General features: G+C 27.3%; 1 protein-coding gene across 1 annotated transcript; it reads left to right on the forward strand.

Annotated features, from left to right (window-relative positions):
- Positions 1 to 18241: 18241 nt before the first annotated feature.
- On the forward strand, positions 18242 to 23980 carry LOC124944132 (prostaglandin E synthase 2-like). The gene is made up of 6 exons (XM_047484606.1): positions 18242 to 18664; positions 19192 to 19326; positions 19461 to 19548; positions 21768 to 21862; positions 22194 to 22361; positions 23577 to 23980. The coding sequence occupies exons 1-6, from the start codon at positions 18307 to 18309 to the stop codon at positions 23729 to 23731; spliced, it is 999 nt and encodes a 332-aa protein (XP_047340562.1). The 5' UTR covers positions 18242 to 18306; the 3' UTR covers positions 23732 to 23980.
- The last annotated feature ends 1758 nt before the right edge of the window (positions 23981 to 25738 follow it).

Below are 25738 nucleotides of genomic sequence, written 5' to 3' on the forward strand. Positions count from 1 at the left end.
TGACAACATCCTATGAAACCCCTAATTGAAACCCTTAGAGACATGAACATATATATACCTGAAGTGTCCTTCCTCATCCGTTTGGATGTCAGTTATGGTACCTGGGTTCTTCTTCTGCAACATGAACAGGTAGGATGGCAATTCACCATAGGAATCCTCCACAGTTCCTCGCACCGCCATTAACGCATTTTCCCTTAACCTCCAAGCCTTATTATATGTCAAAGTTAACCCATAGCTTGTATGCATGTCTTCCATTATTTTTTTAGGCATGTGGTCATGGTGATGGTCCATGTATTTACTTTTGATACACTCCGCAATTACCCATGATGGTGCTTGCCTCACATTGTCTTGTCTCGTCAAAATTGAGCATGTGTGTTCTTTTACAAATTTTCTGATCTCAAACATCTCCGAGAATTTTCCTTTCTTAGCACGCAATTTCCACTTGCAGTTCTCAGCCATACATTTTACAAACCAAATATTTTTTATTGACTTCACCACTTTAAGGATAAAATGATTAGACATCGCATGTTTATGCAACCTCAATTGTATTTCTTTTTTGTTATCAAAAAAACGTACCCACTTCCAATGAATTTTCAATTAATGGAGCAGGTGTTTCAATCTCGAGTGGTTCATATGAGAAGTAGTGCTTGGTTGCCTCAGTATGGCTGAATGTTTTCCTAACATGGGAAGTGCTTGGTTGACTTGGGAAGACATTTTCCTGCTCAAAAACATCTTGCTCCTCACATACATCCCTCTGCTCAAAAACATCTTGCTGCTCAAATATATCTCCCTGCTCAAACACATCTTGCTGCTCAGATACATCTTGTTGCCTTGGGAATACATCTTGCTGCTCAAATACATCGCGCTACTCACATACATCTCGCTGCCTTGGGAAGATATCTTGCTGCTCAAATATGTCATTTTCTGGTCTTTCACTTTGTTGAGTTGAAGGTATTGACTTCTCTACTAAAGAGACACATAGTGGGGCGCGATGATTGGGCAGTGAAGACGAGAGTTCTTGTAAATAGAACGCCACATCGCTATCTCCAATGATTGTTGCAGGAGGAGAATTCATCATTAACATATTATACTTCACCTTGAACACTAAGTCATATCTTAATTTGTCCACACCAATAGAATTATAGAAAATTGAAGCTAATTCTTCATATGTAGCATTTCGGGGTACATTCACACCACGACACGAACTTGAGACAAAAGAACTAACACCACCATCATCAGTTTTCCAGTCTCCATCAAAGAGGAGAAAAACACCAACATTCATGTGATCTGCAATTGATAAAAATTCACAGAAGTCAGTGCCAGTGCCCAGTCAGTGTTAATTGCAAGGAGGAAAATGCAAGGAGGAAAATGCATTTGTCGCAGGCGGGAGATGCATCTGTCGCAGGCGGGAAATGCATTTGTCGCAGGCGGGAAATGCATTTGTCGCAGGCGAAAAATGCATCATCGCCTGTGACAGATGCATTTCTCGCCTGCGACAGATACATCGTCGTCTGCGACAGATGCACTATCGCCTTCGTCACCTTCGTCAAATGTATATTTCACCGTAAAACAAATCAGCCAAGCTCTAAAACCATTCTTCCATGACCTAACCTACAACCTAGACTCTAAACGACGAAACCCTAAACATTCATCCATTTCCGCGATAAAACGACGAAGGTAGCGTCTAACCTGAATGTTGAAGACGTTCCGGTTTTGTTGATGAAGGACGTTGATGATGAAGGAAGGACGTTGATGAGATGAAACTGATGAAGGGGAAAGTTGATGAAACTGATGAAGGACGTTGGTTGGTGGAGAGGATGGAAATGGGGGACAAGAAACTGAAAGGCACTGACATTTCAATTTTTTTTTTAATTAAAGGGCAAAAGTGATCTTTTGCCAAGGCAAAAGGTTAAAAATGAAAAAATTAGTAAAGGCATGCTATATATGGTAATAACCCTCCTATGAGAGTTATTTCATCAAATTTCCGAGCTTAAATAAGCACCGAATCAAAGTATATTTTTTTAATATGCATTTTCTTATGCAATTTTTCTTTACAGGTTTCTTATTGAAAAAATCGGACAGACTACTTTAAAAAAGTGGTAGTCTAACTTTAGTCAATACCTACTATTTTAGTTTCTCTTTTTAGGAATTTGAGTTAAGGAGTTTTAGTTATTGACTTAAAAAAACCTTCTTAATTTTTTGAAAGGTCTGAGTTTAGATGTTTATTTATTTTTTTATGTTTCAAGGTTTGTTATGTTTTAAATTTGAGCCAAATTTATTTTTGACTCAAATTAACTTATTATTATGTTTGCCTATATTATTATTATTATTATTATTATTTAAAAGTAAAACTATAAGACTTTTCTTAAAAAATATATATATTATTAATTATTAAATATTCTTAAAACTAAAAAATAATAACTACTACTAGTACTAAGAATGTGCTATACATGATTACACACGTAAACAACCAATTAAAAAAAAGTACAATAATTCTAAGTTCTCAAGTTTTTTATACAACATCAAATCTTTTATATATATATATATATATAAATAGACAAGTACCAACAAATTTTAGATAGATCTATTAAATACATAAGATTCGATTATCATTAATAATATTTTGATTTAAAATAAGATAATGACATTGAGAGAACTAGCATGTATCTCGTGCATTTGCATGAGTAATAATATAAAAAACCGTGAAAAAAATATTACGGTAAAATTTTTATGGGCGGGTCAACCAACAATCCGACCCAAATATCCATTTACTCTCACATATATCCAAATTAACCACAGCTCTCGACCCGGTAATTCGGACACTTTAAAAATTAAGCATCATTATATATATATAGATTAGTTAGTTGAGAAGTTGAACTTATATTGTTAAAATATCACGCGTTTATCAAATTTTGGGTTGAATTTGAAATATAAAGTGTTATTAGCCTAGTTGGTTAAAAGATTGAACTTGTTTTGTTAGGTTGCAAGTTCGAACCATATCTATAGCATTTTTAATTTTATTTTTAACCGTTTTAAGTTTATGGGCGGGTCAACCCACAATCCGACCCAAGTATCCATTTACTCTCACATATATCCAAATTAACCACAGCTCTCGACCCGGCAATCCGGGCACTTTAAAAATTAAGTATCATTATATATATAGATATGTTAACCCTCCAATAAATAATATCGTATCAAAATAAAAAATTATATAAATAGGTGAAGTTGCAAAAAAAAATCAAATTAGGTTGCAATTAACAAATGAAGGTGTTTCTATATTTTCTATCTCTAATGCAATAAAAGATCATCTTAATTGGTATGACATCATTTAGACTTTTCTATCATTTTCTAACCTCTATCTAGTTTTTAAATTTATAAAACATAATATATATTTTTGTTGCTTTTCGGGAAATGACTTATAATGATTTTATTAAAAACTAAAAAAGGAAAAGATACATGAGTTTTAGAGTTAGAACAAAACCCTAACCTAGTAAATTAATCCACAACAAACAAATAGACAGATTAAAAAAACATGTATACAAACATAAAATCAACAAACATAATTTTTTTTTGTATGCACTCAAACAAAGTTATAAGGTATTTTCAATGTTCTTTATAATAGAAAAAAACACTAAAATTTAGAGGTAAAATTGAACATCAATAAAGTCCAAATGTGTAAAATGCAAAAATAAACATTTAAAGATTAAAAATTAAATAATTATCCACGGGTAATCATGTAGACTAGGGCCGCAAATGAGTCAAGTAGAGCTCAAACCAACTTGAGCTCGACTCGATTCGGTATTTATAGCTTGACTCGAAGTTGAGCTTATAAATTGATTCAGTATTTGTAGCTTAGTACGAATTCGAGCTTGAACGAGCTTATAAATTTGAGTTTGAACTCGACTCGAAAAACTTGAACTAAAATTAAATTTTCAAACTCGAACTTGAGTTAAAATTGAAAATCGAGCTTAAATAAACTTTATAACAAAATTATCAAATAAAACACCCCACTCTCAGCACGAAGTAGATGTGAGTAACTTGAGTTGATTGATTCTCGATTTTTTTTTTAAGAAATGAAGTGATAAGAAAAAAAAATATTGTTTATGAATAAGTAAAAAAAACGATGAAACTGAAATAATATGTAAAATTGTATGATAGGATGGTTAGAATAAATTATATTATTATAATATATATAAATGGAATATATTTATGAAATGTATTATATTATATCAATAATATCATTTTAATTTTGAAGAGAGATGGAGTGAATTAAAATATTTATATTTGTTATATATTTTAGATTTTAATATTAAAATAAATAAATATATATATTATTAAGTTAAAAAATTTCAACAAGTGATCGAGCAAATATTATATAATCTCGAGTTCAATTTGAATATTAAACGAACAAGTCATCGAGCAAATATTATATAATCTCGAATTCGATTTAAATATTAAACGAGTCAACTCGAGCTCGACTCAAATTTGATATAAATAAGATTTGATTGGCTCAAGCAATTTGACTCATTTGTAAATTCTCTAAATACCTAATCAATACTCTCACACATCAATCATATAGTATTTGGCTCACTACAATGGTATAAAAACGATTTGTATAAATGAAAATGATCAATAAACAACATTTAAAAAATAAAATAAAAAATCATATAATTGGTCAATAAATTTGAGTTAATATTTTTGTGTGAAATGAAATTGGTACATAATAAATATAAATTTGCAATAAAAGTATTACATGCACTAAAATACTGTTCAATTAAATAAAAAAAGGTTTAAAACAATATAATAAATCTTATTTTAAGATGAAACAAATTGTTGGGATATTGATATTTTCAATTATATATATTTATAATTATTTATTAAAACTATATTCATGTTATTATTTATATATATATACTTTATATAGATCTTGTACATAACATATAACATAATTTAAAATATAAATTAAACAAAATTAATCTCAGAAAAAAAATCAGATGACTATTAAAATATGTAAAGATAAATTAAAGGAGAGTAGTGAATTGAAATTATAATTAAATTTCAAAATCAAAAGATTATTATTATAATAATAATGAATTAACATATAATTAAAGTACAACATTTCTAAAATTGATATAATGTTAAATATATATTATTATTAATTTGAAAAATAATTAAAATATCTTATTATATAAAATATTTTAACAATTTAGTTTATATTTCTTTAATAACAATTTTTTAAATAATTGTTTTATTATTATATTTTAATTATTTTTACAAATTTCTAAATATATAAAGTATAAACAAATCTATAAATATGATTTATTTAATATATAAATAAATAAATAAGATTTTAATTTTATGCCATTTAATTTTACTGACATAATTACTTTTTTAAATATTAATATATAATAAGTATTATTAAAAATAATTCCTTAATTTTCAAAATAGAATACATTTATCTAATTTATAATAATTAATTAGAATTCTAAAATTAAATTAGAATATTTAATTAGAAATGAAATCAATAATTATAAACATATTTTTGAGTATATAAAAAATAAATTTCATAATAACTAATTAAAATATTAAATTAATTATTATAATTAATAAAAACAATTAAATATTTATTTCTTATTTTTTTAATCTCTAAAATATTTGTTTAATTTAATAAAAATATAGTTGTTTAATTAATAAAGTTTAAAGTAAAATCAATAAAAATTAAAAACAATTAATAGAGATTATAAATTTATGTAAACAAGAAAATAAGTATTATAAAATAATTAAACTCTAATTTATTGAAACTTGTATTTTCTTAGATATCTGAAAAAAAAATATTTAAGATTTATATTATATATTATTGTAATTATTAATTTATTCTAAATATATATTTGTTATATTATTTATATTAAATAGAAAAGAGTTATAATATTTATGTATAAAATATAAAAATGTTAATTAAATAAAATAATAATTTTGTTTTATAAAGTAATATAGAGATAATTACAGTTATTTGATTATTTTATATTAAATAATAATTCAAAATAAAAAAAAGTTGACATTAAATTTAAAATATATTGATTGTCAGTTTATTAAATTATTAAATTTAAAATTTTAATATAAAAAATAAAATAAAAATATAATAATTTAAATACATAATTTATATATTTTATTTTATTAATATTAAAACTAATTAAAAATATTTTAAAAAATAAAAATTATGAAGTTAAATTAAAAATATATATATAAATTTATATTACTAAATTCAGCATTTAATATATAAAATAAAAATTGAAATTAAAATATCATAATAATTAAAATATTTTAAAAATATATTACTTTAAATATTTTAAGAAAATTAATAAATATAACTTAATTACTTATTTATTTATTATTATTATTATTATTATTATTTCTTTATTACAGATGTATTGTAAACGAGATCTCGAAACAATAAAAAAAAAAAACGTATTTATTTGAAATAAAATTCTAAATAAAAATTTATTTTATAATTAAATAAAATCTAATATTTATTTTTTAATTTTGTTAATTTATTATATTATTATTATATAATATATTATAAAATAAATATTTTAAATTAATACTTATTTAAAAAAAATTTAAAATAAAATAATATTTAATTTAAAATAATTTTATAAAATAATATATTTTTTATATAAAACAATACAAATAAATAATCAATTTATTGAAAATGAAATATTAAGATTTAATGTAAATTAAATTATTATCTAATAATATTTATTAATTATTTTCATTCTTATTATACATATTTTTATTAAACTTTTAATTTATTATATAATAATTTTATTTTAAAATAATTTAATATTTGTTTAAATTTTAATTTTTATAAAAATAAAATGTATTTTTAAATAATTATCAAATATTTCAAAATTATCCAAAATACATTTTTAATTATTTATTATTAATATTATTATAACATAAAACTCAAATATAAAAAATTAATTAAATTATTCAAAATTTTAATATTGGTTATAATAATTTTATTAAATTCTATAATTTCATAATAATTTTATTAAATTATTTATAATATAATTTATTATTAAAATATATATTTTATTTATAATTTATAATTTGTAAATATTAAATAAACTTTATATTATATTATTTTTAGTATTTAATTAAGTAAATTAATTTTTTATGAAAATTTATATAATATTTTAATATTATATAATATAATTACAAATAAAATAAAATTTTATTAGATAATAATAATATTAAAATATTTGATGTTTTGAATATAATAATTATTTATAAGAATTTTAATATATTATTAAAAAAATCAGATTTATTCAAGTATAAATAATTTTATTACAATTTTATTATTAAAAAAAAGATATATTTAAGTTTTTTAAATCATTACAATTATGTCCATCTATTTTAATTTGGTGATTAGGGTTGATTAAATTCTGATTTTTTTTAGAGATATATATTAAAAGAGAAATAATTAGGGGATAGGTTGAGTGAGAATATAGTGAATTTAAAAAAATTAAAAAATTTATTTATTTATTTTTTTTTTTTTTGAAAAATCATTGATTTGCAAGTTAACAAGTTGAGTGAGAATATAGTGAATTTAAAAAAATTAAAAAATTTATTTATTTTTTTTTTTTCGAAAAATCATTGATTTTTATTTATTTATTTGCAAGTTAACAAGTTTGAGTATGATTAGGGGAATAAAAACAAAAGAGTATGATGGGAATAAAAACAAAAGAAATGGAAGAGAAATAGTTTCAAATATTGAAGAAAGAGAAATGTTAAGCAAAGTCTTAAAAAAGAAGAAAATGTTAAGGAGTATTTCACTTTTAGTTTGTTTGAGATTTGGAAATTTTTAGTTTGATATACACTCATTTTTACTCTCTCATTATACTTTTAAATATAAAAGAATCACGAACCTATAAAAAATGTTTTTTATAAATTATATACAGGAATTAAAAATTAAATTACTTTTGAAATAATATTCAAAATAAATTTTATCTAACTATTATTAATAAAATAAAATGTTACAAATAAAATAGATAATAGTTGAATAAATAGGTTAAATTTTAAAATATCACAAAAACCACAAAATTTACAACATGAGGTTGATAATGAAGTTCTTTAACCAACCCACAACCCATTTTGTTTCAATTTTATTTTATTTTTCTTAATTTTTTACATTTAAATAGCTTTAAACCAATTTATAAAAATAAAAATAAATATTTTAATAAAAATAAAACTTTGTGTTCATTTTTAAATATTTGTGTCCTCAATATAAAAATTCTAAAATTTGTGGGTTAATTTATTTATAATTATAAGATTAAGTTCAAAGTATTAATATATATTTTTTTTGAATAATTATTATTATACTTAATATCATTATTCTATTTAATAAGTATTACCTCTATATTTAGTATTAAGGTATATGCTATAAATTTTAGATAGAATAAGAATTGACAAATAAACATATCGATAAAATAAGTGTAAATTTTCTAAACATTGCCAAAATATTAGAAGTAGAGATTGTTTCTAACGGGTACATTAGACGAGTGTGAATGCCCTTTCTCGCGTGTAACTAAGTACCGAACTCCTAAAGAATCTATTTTTCAAAGGCGTTGTTCTACACTGCAATTTTTTTTTATTTTGTATGAAAATTTATGTGACGACTCTTTAGTAACAAACTGATTTTTAAACTATTCTCTGATTTGATTTAATTGTATTTCAAAATTTTTGAAGAGATATTTATGTTTAAAATTTATTTTTTAAAAGTCGAAAAAATCGCCTCTTCATGGCAAATGTTTTTAAAAGCGTACAGTTTTCTAACAACTCTGTTGGGGATGTTTGATGCTTAACTTGAAAATAATATTTTGGTCATCCATTTTTAGAAAAATATATTTTACACTTGCACGGGTATTAAAGACCAATTTTTTTGTCTTCTTCAACGTGCATGAACTCTAGGAGCTTATTTATGTTCAGATAGTATATGGTGTGGGTTGTGCGACATCACCTATAAACCTAAATATTTACGTATTAAGAGTCGTCTACGAGTAATGACGATCTTCACCCGCCTCTTAGGCTTTTGTGGGATATGTTCGATGAATATGAACGTACGAAAAAATCCGAGTTAACGCTTTCTACCTTTCCACGATCCCCTACTATTTAAAATGAGGGACTTTTGATTGGCGGTGAGGGGTACGCCCAATTGAGAGCGCTCCTTACATCGACGATCTTCACACTTTCTTTGTCGGTAACACCACTTTCACTTAAAACCACGTCAAGCCAAAGAACAAAAATCTCTAAGACATTTCTACAAAGTCGTTGACATGTCGTGCCCAAACAATAAAACCACGTCGAACAACCAATTATTTGTCTACTATATATATATTAAATACATGTATGCATATAGATGTTATATGCGTCCAAAAGTACATTCTAAAATTCATTTGAAAATAAAAAGGGAAATTAAAATGCCTAACATGACAAGTTGTTGTCTTTGAATCTTTATTGCATATATAAGACTGTTAGCCATGTAGACTAAGAGATTCAAGTGATATCTACGATGTAAGCGAGCTCACCCAAGAATGATAACAATTTGATGAACATTACGAAGAAAACAACACAGAAGTAAGCCACAACTGAAAACCAATGAGCAAATGAACGATGAAGGACCTAAACTAAATTTATATCATCGTTTCTTATGTTATTTTCTCCTTTTGAGTTATTAATGTTTATCTCACATCGAAATACAACACGTTTTAAAACGAATTGGAAATTGGATGCCTAGTGCGTTAGGACACATACATGCATAAGAGTGACACCGCTTGTTCCCACTAAACTTGTTTTTGAACTCGCTCTTCTCGATGGTTCCACAGACTTAACATCTTCACAATGGACTGAACATGAGATCCTACTATTGATCATTTCATTCGTACGATGTCTAAAGGAGAGCTAACATCGCAATATTCCTCCCAGACCAATGGTTGAAGAGAAAACTTCCTTCGACGTTATCTTGGGGATCCAAACGGATAGTCTCAATGAGAAGATGTCTTTACTACAGGACTGCGTGAGGCAATTACTTAATCCACCCACTAGTTAAATGAACCATTTATTCGGGACCACTAACAGACCCACTATCCCACTTGAGCCCAATGTATTGATCACTCGTATGACACATGACCCTAAAGATGAGGTGCTGGTAGAATCATGGTACACTTCAGATGACGTGGAATCTTGGGAAGCTGCTCTCGAGATACTAACTAAGGCTATAACATATCCGAGATGGGAAGAAGTTACGGATGAAGAAGAAAAAAACCAACAGTACAAGGCATGCTTCGAGGATGGAATATAGGTACCAAAAATGAACAATCTCTAAAGACGAAAACATCTTCACCTGATGGAGTACAAGCTACATCACCACTACTCATCCCAGTACCATCGGTACAACCAACTAATTAGAGCGACGAACTAACGCAACTCAAGACTTCTCAAATTAAAATTAAAGCACATATTGATGTCCTAATTAAAGGGAAATCAACACACAAAGCTAAGACTTGGAATTTTGGGTAAGAGACAACTAAGATTATCTTGGTCCCTCACGGACTAAAATTATCACGTCTAACCAAGTATGTCGGGAATAAATATCCAACAGCCTATATAAACATGTAATTGAGAAACATCATGCCACTATAACTCGGGGAGCCCACGATATTCCAGCTATTCCATTATTATCTTGATGAAGTGGAACTTGAGTGGTATATTTGTCAAATCATATCCCAACACTGGACTATTAAAGAGCTAACCAATGTATTCATAAGTCGGTTCGGTAAGTTTTTCAAGGTGGACAAGCTTAAGAGAAAACTCATGAGTATTAAGTAGGGTCCAAGTAAAACTTTTGAATTGTACGTTGATATGTGGAAGGTTGTGGCTTCACTAATCGATAGACTTCCAAATGAACAAACTCAAGTGGACATGATATGCGCTAACATGAATATAGTGTACACCAAAGTCATGTCAGTCAATAAGTATGCTTTCATGAATGACTTGATTGCTTATAGAATGGGATACGATGACGCACTAAAGAAAGAAGTCATCGAGGGAAAGTCTACATACCACGACAATCCTCATTTTAATAAGAAAAAGGTTAAGGCACAAGTAAACCACATCGCCAATGCATGGCAAGGACGCCCTCAAGGATCATCCACTAGCCACTAGCCAACTCATCCCATGTCATCTAAAGGAGCTGCTTCGTTTACACCTAAGCCACCTAGGAAATTTGAAGATCTAGGCATGACAATATATGTAGCTCTCGAGATTTTAATGCAAAAGAACCTAATCCAAGTCCAGACCCCGAATCACGTTAGACATATATAAGTGAGGTTTTCGAATGAGTGGTGTAAATACCATCGGACTAAAGGGAATGCAACTAATTAATACCTTTTACTAAGAGGCGTGATTCAAAAACTCATCGAAGACAAGATCATCCCAGCTCCAAAAGCCAAGACGAATCCCCTACAATAGTGAATCTAATTGAGGTGCATGAATATCTAATAGATGGGAGTGATCTGTCGGATTTTATTGTTAAAGATGAAAAGTTGATAGTTGTTACTAATAACTGTGATGACGATGTTGAAGTCGAGTGCATATAATAGACAATCAGGGTTTGGGTTACACGGCAATAACATCGGAAGCAAAAAACATAAGGCTAAAGGAGGAAGACATTTCAAGACATGGATAATTTGACTTCTTTTGTAAAATGAATTACGCCAAACCTGATTTCTCCTATTATGAGAGTACGTAGGCAGCCTCTCACGAGGTTCGGTCCCCCAATAAAACAAAAAATAAATATATTCATTTCTATTGTAAGCGGTATTATGTTGGACCTGCTTTTTCCTTTTATGAGAATACGTAGGCAGTTTGTTATGGGTTTGGTCACAATAATATTTAAGAATAAAACCCCTTGTGTCAACACTAGGGGAACCGCAATAAGGACAATTTCAATTTCAACTCTTTTGTAACTGGAATTACGTTGGGCCTAATTTTTCCTTTTAAGAGAATACGTAGGCAGCCTATCATGGGTTCAGTTCCAATCATAATAGAACAAAAAACACAAAACCCCTATTTCAACTCTAGGGGAATTTTTATTAAAATAAAAAAGATGGTTAAAATGATAAACTTTTAGCTTAAGTAAAAGTTAACCATAGTTAGGCCACTATATCTCTTTCGAGACTTTTAGCTAAGGTAGAAAGCTAACATAGGCGGGCCAATGCCATTCACTCAATATTTTTATCTTAGGTAGAAAGCTAACTCATGTGGGTCAATGACATTCATCGATACTTTTAGCTTAGGTAAAAAGTTAACATTGACTAGATCAAACGTCAAAGCTCAGCATCGAAACTAAAGGCATAAAAAACAATCAAATGTTTTCACATGATTGATTATGATCACATTGAGACAAGTGTAGACCTTTTAATTCATCTAGAAAATGATAGATAAAGAAATGAACGCGAAGAGTAAAACAAGGATTTAGAAAATAAGTAAGGATAAAAAAATGTCAATCATTTCCTAGACTGTCTCAAAAGGAGCCAAAGTAACTCTTGAAATTTAAATAGAGTACTATCCAATTGAACTCGCTCGAAAGTCTTACGAAGTGCCCGAAACTTGTTAAAAAAGCTTGTGGAAAAATCAAAATGCCCAAATTTAGAACCATTGTTGTCAACTGAGGCGTTTTATCTCTAATGGAGGTTATGCGTGTGAACTCAATGTCTTTAAAAAATTAAGAAAATATGAGAGCTTATATTAAAAAAGACTATGTTGGTTAAGATATTAAAATCACTACTTGTTATTCATCCTAGACTCTTGTCTGGATTGTTAAATGCACAAGAACAAAAATGTATCGATTCTATGAGATATACCCTCGTCATAGAAAAGGAGATGGTGAAAAAGACACTCATAGTGGTTGAGATATTGAATTCACCACTTATTGTTCACCTAGACTTTTGTCAGGTTTGCTAAATATAAAAACAATAGTGTATTGATTCTATCAGATATATCCCGAGTATGTCTAAGGAAAAATAATTTGTGGCCCATAGTTTGAAGCACATAACTTCCAGAAGAGAAGCGAGATCAAACCTCATGGTATGTGGTTGAAAAATTAAGCTTGACGTGAACTTCAAATATTAATGCTCGATCATATGAAATATTTCAAGGAAAATTGGCGTTATCGTTCGTACTAGAGTTCAAATTCGTAATTGATAAACTATGTATCGAATAAATACACTTACAGTAATTAGTCTCCTTCTAAACAGTCAAAGAGACAATGTACTAAACCTATTTCTAAAGATGTTTTGATTCGACGTCACCCAAATGTGAGAAGACAAAGACACTAAGTACCTAGAGGGTTAAGAAGGTTTACACTTTGTTTCTCAAATGTGATTGACTAGTCACGTGATAAAAATATAGAAATCTTCTATACTAGGGAAATTTCTATTAAAATAAAATGGAAAAGTGTTTAATTACTTATCTTAAGTGGACAAGATAAGACCCAACTTAAGTGAACAAGCTATGTCGAATGACAAAGAACTGTGTTTCTTAACTTAAATGGACAAGTTAAGTCAAACATAAAAGATTTTAGCTTATGTGGACAAGTTAAACACAAAAGATGCTTAGCTTAAGTGGATAAGTTAAGTCAAACACATGATACTTAGCTTAATTGGACAAACTAAATCATTTAAAGTTTCTTAGATTAAATGGACAAGTTGAACATAAAATAACTTAGCATAAGTGGACAAGTTAAAAGACTTTTCATGTTCTTAGTTTAAGTGGACAAACTAAGCGGTAATCGGGTCAAAAGTAGAAGCACTTTAGAATTTTTAGTTTAAGTGGACAAACTAAGCCATAATCGGGTCAAAAATATAAGCACTTCAGGGTTCTTAGTTTAAGTGGACAAACTAAGTCAAATGCAAGAGTGTTTTATTTTTTAACACAAGTGAACAAGTTTAGTCAAACACCAGAACATTTTTTTAGTTCTTAGTTTAAGTGGACAAACTATGTCCTGGTCAGGTAAAAAATTAAAAGTGGTCAAGATTTAGATGAATCATATGGATAGTCGTTGCATTTTGAATTCTCCAACAAATATTATACGAGCATCATGTTGGAAATATTGTGAACGTGGACGACGCCATCAAGTTTTATCTCTATATTTTAATTGTTTAATGAATAAAACAAGTCCAAGAAAAATAATAAATTGAGAGATTCAAAAGAAGTGCCTTTTGATAAAACTTGAACATGCGTTTTACAAAAACAAAATTTTCTCCAAACTTTGTCTAAGAGGGCATTTTGTAGACACTCGTTTTTTATCTTCAATTTATATTTTTAAATAAATAAATTCTAAGCCTGCAAAAATATTTTTTAAAATCATATAAGGTTCATTGCACGAGAATTAAAAATTAAATTACTTTGGGAAATAATATTGTATCTATTATATTTAAAATAAATTTTATCGGACTATTATTAATAAAATAAGGTGTTGCAAATAAAATAAATATGATGAATTTTAAATGATTTAATATTTTATTAAGAATGTTAATTTATTTTATGTGTTAATAAAATAACTAAGCAAATAAATATGTTGTATATAATAATGTTAGTTTATTTGTGTAAATAAATAGGCTAAATAAAATAAATATATATTAATTTTGATTTATTTGTTTTTTTTGTAGGATTAAAAAAATAGAGAAAAATAAAAAGAGATTATTTGAAGCCACAAAATACCTAAATGACCAGACAAATTAATAGTAGTATTATTTACGAGTACAAATTCCAAACACAATCCTCACAAGAATGCTAAAATCAATCGGGGAAGAGACAATAACATTGAGATCACCATAAATAACAGAAAAGATATTGAAAAAAGGGAGAATTAAAAAAGGACAACGACTAAAATTAACTAAGATAATTCGCTATTTTTTAGTTTTTCATGCTTTTATCCAAAATTTTCATTTTTTTTGTGTTTGAGGTTGTTTGAGTGTTAGTTAGGTGTTCAAAACATTTCTAGCAATCTTTAGGAAGCATTTAAAACTCGTTATAACTCTCATTTTTTCTTAATTTCATTTATAAATTCCAATTTAAAACATTTGAGTTTGGTATATTATATTTACGGTTTAATTTCTTTAAATTTAAATTGTTGATTGAGATTCACTCCTAACATAATTTAAAGGTTTTTTTTGGTTGAATTAAATTTATTTCATTAACTTTATATTTAAAATATCCAAATTTTAAATTTTGAAATTGGAAAACGTTTTTTTTCTTAAGCTTCTTGCTCAAGAACGACAATCTCAAATATATCACAAAAAACAGTAAAAATTGCAGCAACAAAATGTTAAAGATGAAGTTCATTAACCAACACAACAACCCACTTTGTTTCAGTTTTATTTTATTTTTCTTATTATTTTACATTTAAATGCCTTTTGAACAATTTTATAAAAATAAATAAACATAATATTTTTAATAAAAATAAATCTTTGTGTTTATTTTTAAATATTTGTGTCCCCAATATAAAAACTCCTTGTGATTTGATTTATTTATAATTATAAAATTAATTTATAAATATAATAAATTTTAATTTATCTTATTTTCTCGTTTCTTTCTTATGTTTAAAAGTATTTATTTATTTATTTATTTGTGAATAATTATTATTATACTTAAAATTATTATCCTATTTAGTAAATATTACCTTTAAATTGAGTATGTTTTAGATCGGATAAGAATCGACAAATAAACGATAAACAGATAAAATAAGTGTAAAATAGTTTTTAAAAATGGTCAAAATATTAGGAATATGGATTATTTCTAACGGGTATAACGGCATGTTATACGTAGCGTGAATGTCTTTCTCACGTATAACCAAGCATCAAACCCTAAATAACCTCTTTTACAAATGCGTTATTATTCTACACGCCAATAATATTTTTTTCTAATCTTGTAAGAAAATTTAGGTGACGACTCTTTAGTCACAATCTAGTTTTTAAATTATTCTCCGATTTGATTTAATTGTATTTTGAAATTTTCGCAGAGATATTTATGTTTAAAATTTATTTTTACTTTTTTTTTACTCCATATTGATATTGTATGGTGGATGTCGAAATATATGAAAAATCTACTTCCAAGATGTACATGAAAATCGAATACGACTTTCCACGTCTTTATGAGAATCGAGGTGTAGTAAATTTTTGAATGAATAAATGGTTGTTTTAATTTTATATTAGTGTTTCATTTTGAATTTGAATTTAAACTGAATTAGTTTTTCATTCTATGAATGGATTGTCTCTTAAGTTGCAAATTTATGTTAAATTTTTTAGTTTATTTATTATTTGGTCTGGATTATTTAATTTATTTTCCAAACTGTTAATAATATAAAATAAGATTTATTGCATTTGTATAAAATAAGTTTATCACGATAAAGTGATGAGTTTGTTCAACAAATTTAATTGTTTAATTATTAAAATGTTCTTTTTGTTTTTAGTTTAAATATAAAAACAATAAAATTAAGTTATTTTCCTTCATGATGAAATATGTGATTTCCTATTAGAAAGAAAAGAATGTTAAAGTTTTAAATTATAAAAAAAACGGTAAAAATTCTAGAAAAAAACAGTTATCTAACCATAAAAAATATGTGGCATACTAATGGCTTCACGAGTTAATAATACTAAAATTTATGCATTATCATTCTAAATAATCTTGATATTTTTACAAGTTTTTTTATTGTTTATTTATTTATTATATTTTTTGATTCGTATTAATTTGTAAAGTGATTGATAATTAATTTAATTTTGATGGATTAATTAGTAGAATTTTTATTTTTTAGTTAATAAATGATTTTATATTTAAAATTATAGAATATGAATTAAAAAAATAATAATAAGTATTTTATGATAATCAATTTAAAAATTGGCATAAAAAATTTGTTTAGATTTAATTAAATAAAAAAAACTTCTAGGTTAAACATTAAAAAAATGTTAGATTTTTTTGATATTTTTAAGAAAACAAAATGAGTTTATATATATTGTTTATTGGTAAATCATAGCTTCGGGGTTAATTGTTTATTTATTTATTTATTGGTATTATAGTTTAAAACAAATTAATTTAATTATTAACATAATTTTTTTTGATATAAATGAGAAGTTAACAAATTATGTATTCGGTTTGTTTGGCTATTTATCGAATTGTTTTATTTGATTTTTTTTTTATAAATAGACTAGGTTATTCTATGGGAAATTAGACGAAATGATAATAATCACAGCTTTTAGAGAATGTCTCACGTCTGATAATGTTTTCAAAATGATCTTTTTGATATGTACAAAGTCTAAATTCCCTTTCGCTTCACGCGAAACATGTATTCTCGTGACCCGAAGATTGACATATAAAATGTCCATAATACCCTTAATATTTATTATATTTTCTCCCATTTTTTCATTTTTCCATCTTCTTTCTCATTCTCTCTTCTCGGTCTTCTCCATCTTCTCTCTAAACTTAAACATAAACCTACACCTAATATTTTAATAACCTAATGCCCTAGTTTCTTCCGTTTATCATCTCCAAGTAGGGAGGAGACCATCTTCTTCACTTTAGAGAGGTTGTCTTCATGGGGTCGATTTCAAAGTCTAAGCTTTCGACTTCAAGCAACCAATTCGATTAGTCTGAACCAAAACTCTTTTTCAAGGTGTCGATTCTCTTCGCGTCACGAGAATATCTATTTCGCGTGACACGGAAGAGTATTTTAAACTTTGTAATCTTGAAAAAGTCATTTATGCAAACATTACGAGATTTAAGTCATTTCCCAAAAATCGGCCTTTATTGTGATCATTTTGTCAACCTCTTCTCCTTCAAAACATTACAAAAACAACTTCAATATTCACACCTTATCATATATTTTTCACATTTATCATGTATTAAACTAAACATATTAAATGATAATTTGATTGTTTTTTTATTCATCATGAAGTTAAAATCTTCTTAAAAATATTTTAAGTCTGAGTGAATTGATATTTTAAGGTTACTTCTATTATTTTATATTTTAATATTAATATTAAAATTAATAATAAAATAATAATAATAATTTAAGTTAATTGATTAAAATAATTTATGTTAATACAAATTTTTAACATAAAAAAAAAAAAAAGAGAAAAAATAAGCACATGATTCTTCAACATAAAAGCAAAACTTTTCATGAATTCATACAAAAGCAAGAGAAAATACTAAGGAAGAGAGATCTACAAAAAATTTCTACCAATTTCCACCATGAGAAGGGTTCCGATTTTCATCTCTTCAACACTACGCCAAGCTATTCTCCCTGCTCACGAAGGTTATGCAGTTACTTGCTCCCAATATAGGTTCCTTCAGTCTGCAGAGTATAGCTCTGCCCGCGCCGCCGGTTCCTCTACTGGTCCCCGTTGGTTTTCCACTTTTTTCAATTCAACATTCAGTGCTTCCGCTCGCGTTGCGTCTCTCGGCATCGCCTGTGCTGTTGTTACAACCGTCGGATCTGTTTCGCTGTTTCAGGAGGTTCTCGCGAAAGAGACTCTTTCACCTGAGTTTGCTCCCAAGGACGTTGTTCTTTATCAATATGAAGCTTGCCCTTTTTGTAACAAAGTTAAAGGTCAGTTCTTTCACTTGGGTGTGATAAATATGATTAGTACAATGAAATCCTAATGTTATCTGCGATTGATTGAATGTTGATCCTTGTAAATGTTTGATACAAAGCAGGATTTAGAATGGGTAGGTTTAAAGATCATTACTTCAGCCCTTTGCAATGCTGTTTGAAGTTGGCATTGTCTTGTTTCTTATTATTAAATTTGTTAACATACAAGGCCGGAATACTAATATTGAATTCCTAACCTCTTAAAGGAAGTTGATGATAACTGTAAGGTTAAGACCCTTTTGGTTCAAATATTCTGCTATTTTCTTTACCAACTATGTGACAAAGAAGGAATTTGGATTGAACATAGGTTCTATTTATATTTATTGTTTGACTTTTATGTGTTACACCATGAAGTTCAGTGGTCTACTTTTCTTATTGTTAATGGCTTGATGATATGTAATATCTTGCTATTTGTTATTCTGGTTTATATTCTTGTGCTTTATCTTCATAAATTGGTAATAGCAACTGGTTTTGTCGTATATCAGCCTTTTTGGACTATTATGACATACCATACAAAGTAGTGGAGGTCAACCCAATTAGTAAGAAAGAAATTAAATGGTCTGAATACAAGAAGGTGCCAATATTGGTGGTGGATGGCCAGACGCTGGTTGATTCCTCAGGTCTGCTTGTTACCTTTTCACTGTTTCTCCACTTTCTTGTTTGACTCAAAACTTAAGTATCTAAAAAAGTAGTGTTTCATAGTATTAATTTATATCTAATTATTTTCCATTTTTTCTTTGCTGGCATTTGTCAGATATCATCGATAAGTTATCTGACAGAATCCATCCCAAAAAAACAGCTGGTTCCATACCTGAGGATGACGAAGAGATAAAATGGCGAAGGTACCTCAATTTCTGTGCTACTTTTTGCTGCTCAATGATTGTTTTTTAAAGAAATGACTTATATTTGATTCTTTATGCAATTCTGGATTGATGGTTTAGATACCTCAGCTAGAAGGTTCAAAATGTAACTATAGAAGGCTAAGACCTGAACAAAAGTAAAGTAAAGTATGATGATTGGTCACTCAAAAATAATTTTTTCAGACTTTCTGACTCAAAAATATTTTTTCTTTTACGTGGCATGAGATTTTCGTATTGGTTGCATTGCACTAAAAGAAGGATATGGTCACTCATTTGTCATATACTCTACGAGTGAGACCATTTGCTCCCCGTCACCACCACCATCACGCAACACACAAAAGAAAGCAGTTTCTATTTTGATTATCGTAATCTGTGTCTTCTGCATATATATTGATGTATGTACAAATGATTTATAGAATGAAATAAAACAAGAGTGTTAGGTACTAGGTCAAGAGATGGGCTTGACCTAGTGGGCCTTATTAGTATTAGTTAGTATATCAATTAGGTTAGGAGGAGATTGTTTGGATGGGTGGGCAATTTGCATCCATTACAGTGGCTCGTGGGTAGTTATGCTCTTTTAGGCTTTCATGGGTAGATTTTCCCAATTGAGAAAGTTCATGTGTAACACCCTAGAACTGAATGTGAGAATATATAATATTAGCACCTTAGGAAAAACAACCAGGCCATTCCAACCCAAGCTCAAAAGGTATAAGAAGGTAAAAATAAAACCCAATAAATTGATTTTTCTTAGTTCTTGTTCTCCCAAACTCAACACTGAAATCTCCCAAACTTAGACATATGCTGATATCATCACCCTCCATCACTGGTTGAGACTTGTGTTTGATTAGGACTCAAAAAGTGGCCACTGTGACACTTTGTTTTGGTGGCCACTGTGACACTTTGTTTTGTCATTGTTTCACCATTTTTAACACCTTGGACACTCGACACTACATATGTGAGAAGATAGGCCAACGCTTAGGAAAACAATCAAGTCATCACAACCTAACCCTGAAAGGCACCTGGGAAGGTAACTATAACTTAATAGCCTCAAACTTATAAGTTTTTCCTATTTCTTGTGGTTTCTGATGATGTGAGACACAACATCATGTGTAGATATGCCTTTTGTTCCTAGTTCTTATTATAATTATATAAAAATATTTTCTTAATATATATCCATATGGTTATCAATCTATAATATATATAATGACCTATCTGTTTTGTCCAAATCAATTTTAACGCCCATATACTTTTAAAAAAGCTCTTTCGCATGTTAATATGATGTGTAGTAGTTTCTCAAACTAAAACACTCACATATAAATAGAATGTTGTTAATTAAGTTCTTCCCACTTGAACACCGAGTGTAATTAGTTTCATTTTGTGAGTTTTTGAGTAAGATACTCTTTAATTTTTCTGCAGCTCAAAACACCTAAAATAGGAAGGTGTTTCAGTTTAATTACAATGTTTTGATTTCAGTACATCCACATTGTAAAAAAACATTCTTTTTGAGACTCATGTATTCTACAAATGAGATGAAATCAATTCCAGGTTTTCATTTCAGGACATCCGCATGTTAAAATAATTCTCTTTAGACTTGTGTGTTCTTTAGGGATTGAGATCCAATCTAATTCCATTTTTTTCACTACGTCCACAGAGTAAAATGACTTTCTTTAGGACTTGTGTTCTATAGGGAGCGAGATTCAGTCTATCTCCAGTTTTGTTTTTGTTTTTTTAATTTCAGGGCATCTGCATTCCAAAATTACTCACTTAAGACCTATGTATTCTCTAACTTTTTGTATTTAGTGGAATTTGGTGTAATCTCTGCCTTTCTAGACATAGGAAAATAACTACCACTGAAAATACCAATATACATTCAGTTTCCTTATGAATAATATGATGTATACTAAGTATCTAGAATTATATCTGGCGTTCTGTTTAATAATCACATTCTTTTTCTGTTCACTTACGGCCTTAAAACATGTTCTCATTAAGAGGATGTAAGATCAATCATTATAATCAGATATACTAATTAGTAATTATGCACACTAATTACCTAGAAGTATATATGGCGTTGTGTTTAATACTCACATTCTTTCTGTTCACGTAAGACCTCAAACATGTTTCCTCATTACTAGGATGTACTATCAATCACTAAAATCAGTTTTTCATCAGCCTTAATTCCTGTGTTTTTTTTTTCTCTATAGGTGGGTGGATAATCATCTGGTGCATGTTCTTTCACCAAATATATATCGCAATACATCTGAGGCTTTAGAATCTTTTGATTATATCACTAGCAATGGTAAGTATCTTTAGTACATCTGAGAGATAATTTAGCAAGCTATTGTTCTCCTAAGATCATTCTCTCTTAATGTGTTTTTTGCAAGTTATGAGATTGTCCTTTGTTTTTTCTTAGTAAATTTTCTGTACATCCATGAGAACAAATAAATATACTGTTTTCCCCTTTTTTACTTTTAAAATTTATGAAATATGTGTTACACTTTTACTTGCACGTGTACATGAACATTTTGTAATTTCTTATCCTTTGTCTTTTCATGTAGAACCTTCACCTCCTAAGTACTAAAGTCTTTTTTTTAAATAAAAATTATTTAATTCCGAGATTGTACATGCAGGTAATTTCAGTTTCACTGAGAAACTTACAGTAAAGTATGCTGGAGCTGCAGCCATGTACTTTGTATCCAAGAAACTGAAGAAAAAATACAACATTACTGATGAGCGTGCTGCCTTGTATGAAGCTGCAGAAACTTGGGTTGATGCTTTGGATGGCCGAGACTTTCTTGGTTCGTATTTTACCCCTTAATAATATCTCTTTCGCCTCATCTTAAAGTAAATAAAATAAGGCCTTGGTTGAAATGGGTTATTTGAGATTACTTCCAAATAACTCAATCTAATTTACCATCACTTTGTTCAAATCATCAATTAAAATTTAAAAATATCAAATAAGAACATTTTGGTCATTTTACCCAAATAACCCATTTCGTACATCAACCACTTCATTATTCAAATCACCCTAGATCAAACACGGCCTAAGACTTGATATTCATTTGAATTGTGTTGTTAAAAATTCTCACTGCTAATATATTTACTTAATCCACTATACAGCCGATTTAAAAAAATATATATTTATATTTACTAAAGCCTGAATTTACTCCATTTACTTCTCCTAAATTTGTTTTTACCACCCCTCCATATCAAATTGCATTTGATAATTGTATGCATACCTTTTCTAATTGGAATTAGTTTTAGTGATTTATTCATCAAATTAAAGATTTTTCACAAGTAGAATGTGTCAGATGTCTAGTAATATTCGGTAGGAAAATGAAGTGAACAATAAGACTGTCCAATATGCTCTTTGAATTGTAGGTGAAAACACAAGACTGCCCATTAAACAATTATAAAATAAATAAGAAGAGAGTATTTTAGTTGATGATTTGATTGATGATGGGATAAAGAGTTATTTGAGGGCTAAGATTCAATGCACACCTAAGTAGTCTTGCTTGAGGAATTATTTGTGATTTTTCGATGAATTGAGCTTTAGGTATGAAGTAATGTTCGGCCCTTTTAAATTCATGTACTCATAACTATACATGTTTTTTTTGAAAAAGTTCTTTTATAAAAAATCAAGGCAATTTGCATTCAACCATTACAGGGGGTTTGCCATAACAAATGATTATTTTTTCAGATTGCATCATGAATCCTTTGAGTCTATCAAATCTGTAGATATGTGATTATCCTTTTCTTTTCTTTCTTCCATATCCAATGACACCCAAATATAGTACTTGGGCTAAGAGCTGAATATGGTTGTAATGAAATTTCAAGTATTTTGTTTGAAAATGGTCATGAAGACGCGAAATGTAGTAACGAGCCTTCCGCTCTGCCAACTGAGCTAAACGAGTCTTTTTTTCAATTCTTGTTAACAAAAACAAATTTCTTAGATTTGCTTATGGTTCAAGCTTATAGTTTAAAAAATTATCTTTAACCATGTGTTGTTTCAGGAGGTTCAAAGCCTAATATAGCGGATTTAGCTGTATACGGAGTTTTGCGGCCCATTCGTTATTTGAGGTCAGGTAAGGACATGGTGACACACACGCGTATTGGCGACTGGTATACGAGAATGGAGAAAGCAGTTGGAGAGTCGAACAGGATATAAAGAAGGCTTGAATTGACAAATAAACAAGCAATTTTTTTGAGGAATTTTTTCTATGCATACATACCCCTTGTGATTTTGGGTATGGTTGCACCAATATTTGTTCAATATATATCTTATTAATAAAAAGTCTGCTGCTGGCTATAAAGCTGTTGCTATATACATATTTTAGATTAATCATTATTGAATATTTGGAGCTATTTAGACTCTATTTTAGACATGGGTTAAATACCATATTTACAATTTTTTTACCTTTTTTTTATACATGTTATACCTTTTGTTTTTATTTTTCCCAAAAAAGTTAGGTTAAGTTTGACAGGTCAGGAATCAAATTGACTTACAAATATTGTTTTAAATTTAATTTTAACTTTAAATTATCTTTTATGTAGAAAAAATATTTTTATTTAATCAAGTGCTGTATGCTTTAAAATAAAAATAATTGAAAAAATAAAATAAATAAAATTATATATAGTTGTAAAACTATGTGAAAAATATTATAAGCTATATATATATATATATATATATATATATATATATATATATATATATATATATATATAAATAAACATATTTTGTTTATATGATTCACAAAAAAATGAGAAATTAAGCTTTAAAAAGTTCTTAAAAATGATATATTAATGTGATTGAGTTTTAAAATAATATGTTAGTAATTAATTAGTATTAAGATTTATAACTTTAAAAAATAAAATTCAGTAATTAATATTTTTTTTATTTACATACAAAGCCAAAAATAGAGAGTACTATTTTAATTTTCTTTATTAATCATGACTAAACATTTATTTTTTTATATAAAAAGATTGTTATTTAAATATATTATATAAATTAATTATTTATTTTCATTTGGGAATTTTTAAATAAATTTAAATAAAAAATTAATTAATTAATTAATATTTTAATAATAATTTGTGTATTTTATACATTTAATGTTTAGTGGTAATTAATAAAAAAATTATATTCATTATATAATGATTTAGACAAAATTTTAGGTCAAAATTAATAGAAAAAATAAGGTGATAATTGAAATTAATTTAAAACAATGTTCTTAACTCAATTTGATTTTAGAGGGGATCAAATAATCTTAAGGCCAAGTCTAGGGACTGTCTTAAATAAATTAAAAAGTTTGATAAAAATAACAGTTGAATGTGAAATGAAAATAAAATATAAAAAGAACATCAATATAAATGATTAATTATTTCAATGAAGCCCACTATCATAACCTTCATTTAAACTTAAAATTTTTCTTCATTCACCAAAAGAGATAAATTTATAAGAAATGTTGAATAATTGTATATTTATAAGTGGATCGTAAATTTAATAAAAAAAAATGTAAAAAAATATTTCAAGAGATTTGTAAATACATTATTTCTCTATTTAGACTATGTTTGATATTTTGTTATAATCTCTTGTCAAAGTTAAAAGTAGAATTTTATTTTTGTTTAGTATATATATATATATATATATATATATATATATATATATATATATATATATATATATATATATATATATATATATATATATAATTTATTTGTGATCATAGATATAAATTATTTTGACATCATATTCAAATTATACTCTCTTTTTTTGTGTTTGGAGATAGAGAATGTCTGCTTTTTCCTTTTCTTTTATTTATTAATTAAAACTTAGATTATTACTAAATTTAACACATAATAAATGTAAAATTTATAGATCAATTTAAATATGAAATGTAAAAAAATCATAATAGACTATGTTAATAAAATATCATTAGAATTGTTAATTTGTAGTATTTTAAAACTAAAATATTTCTACATAATAAAAAATAGTCTAGTCTTGTAGCATTATAGTAACTTGAAGTCGTGCTTAAGAACTGAGATTCTATCAATTTATTTATAAAAAATATTATTTAATTTAAAAATATAGCTCATTTTGTATATATTTTTTTGATATCACTAAATAGAGGGATATTTATATATTAAAACAATAATTAGATTTACAAGAAGAATATGG

The sequence above is a fragment of the Impatiens glandulifera genome, chromosome 6 (genome assembly GCF_907164915.1).
Source record: "Impatiens glandulifera chromosome 6, dImpGla2.1, whole genome shotgun sequence".
NCBI classification, from domain to species: domain Eukaryota; kingdom Viridiplantae; phylum Streptophyta; class Magnoliopsida; order Ericales; family Balsaminaceae; genus Impatiens; species Impatiens glandulifera.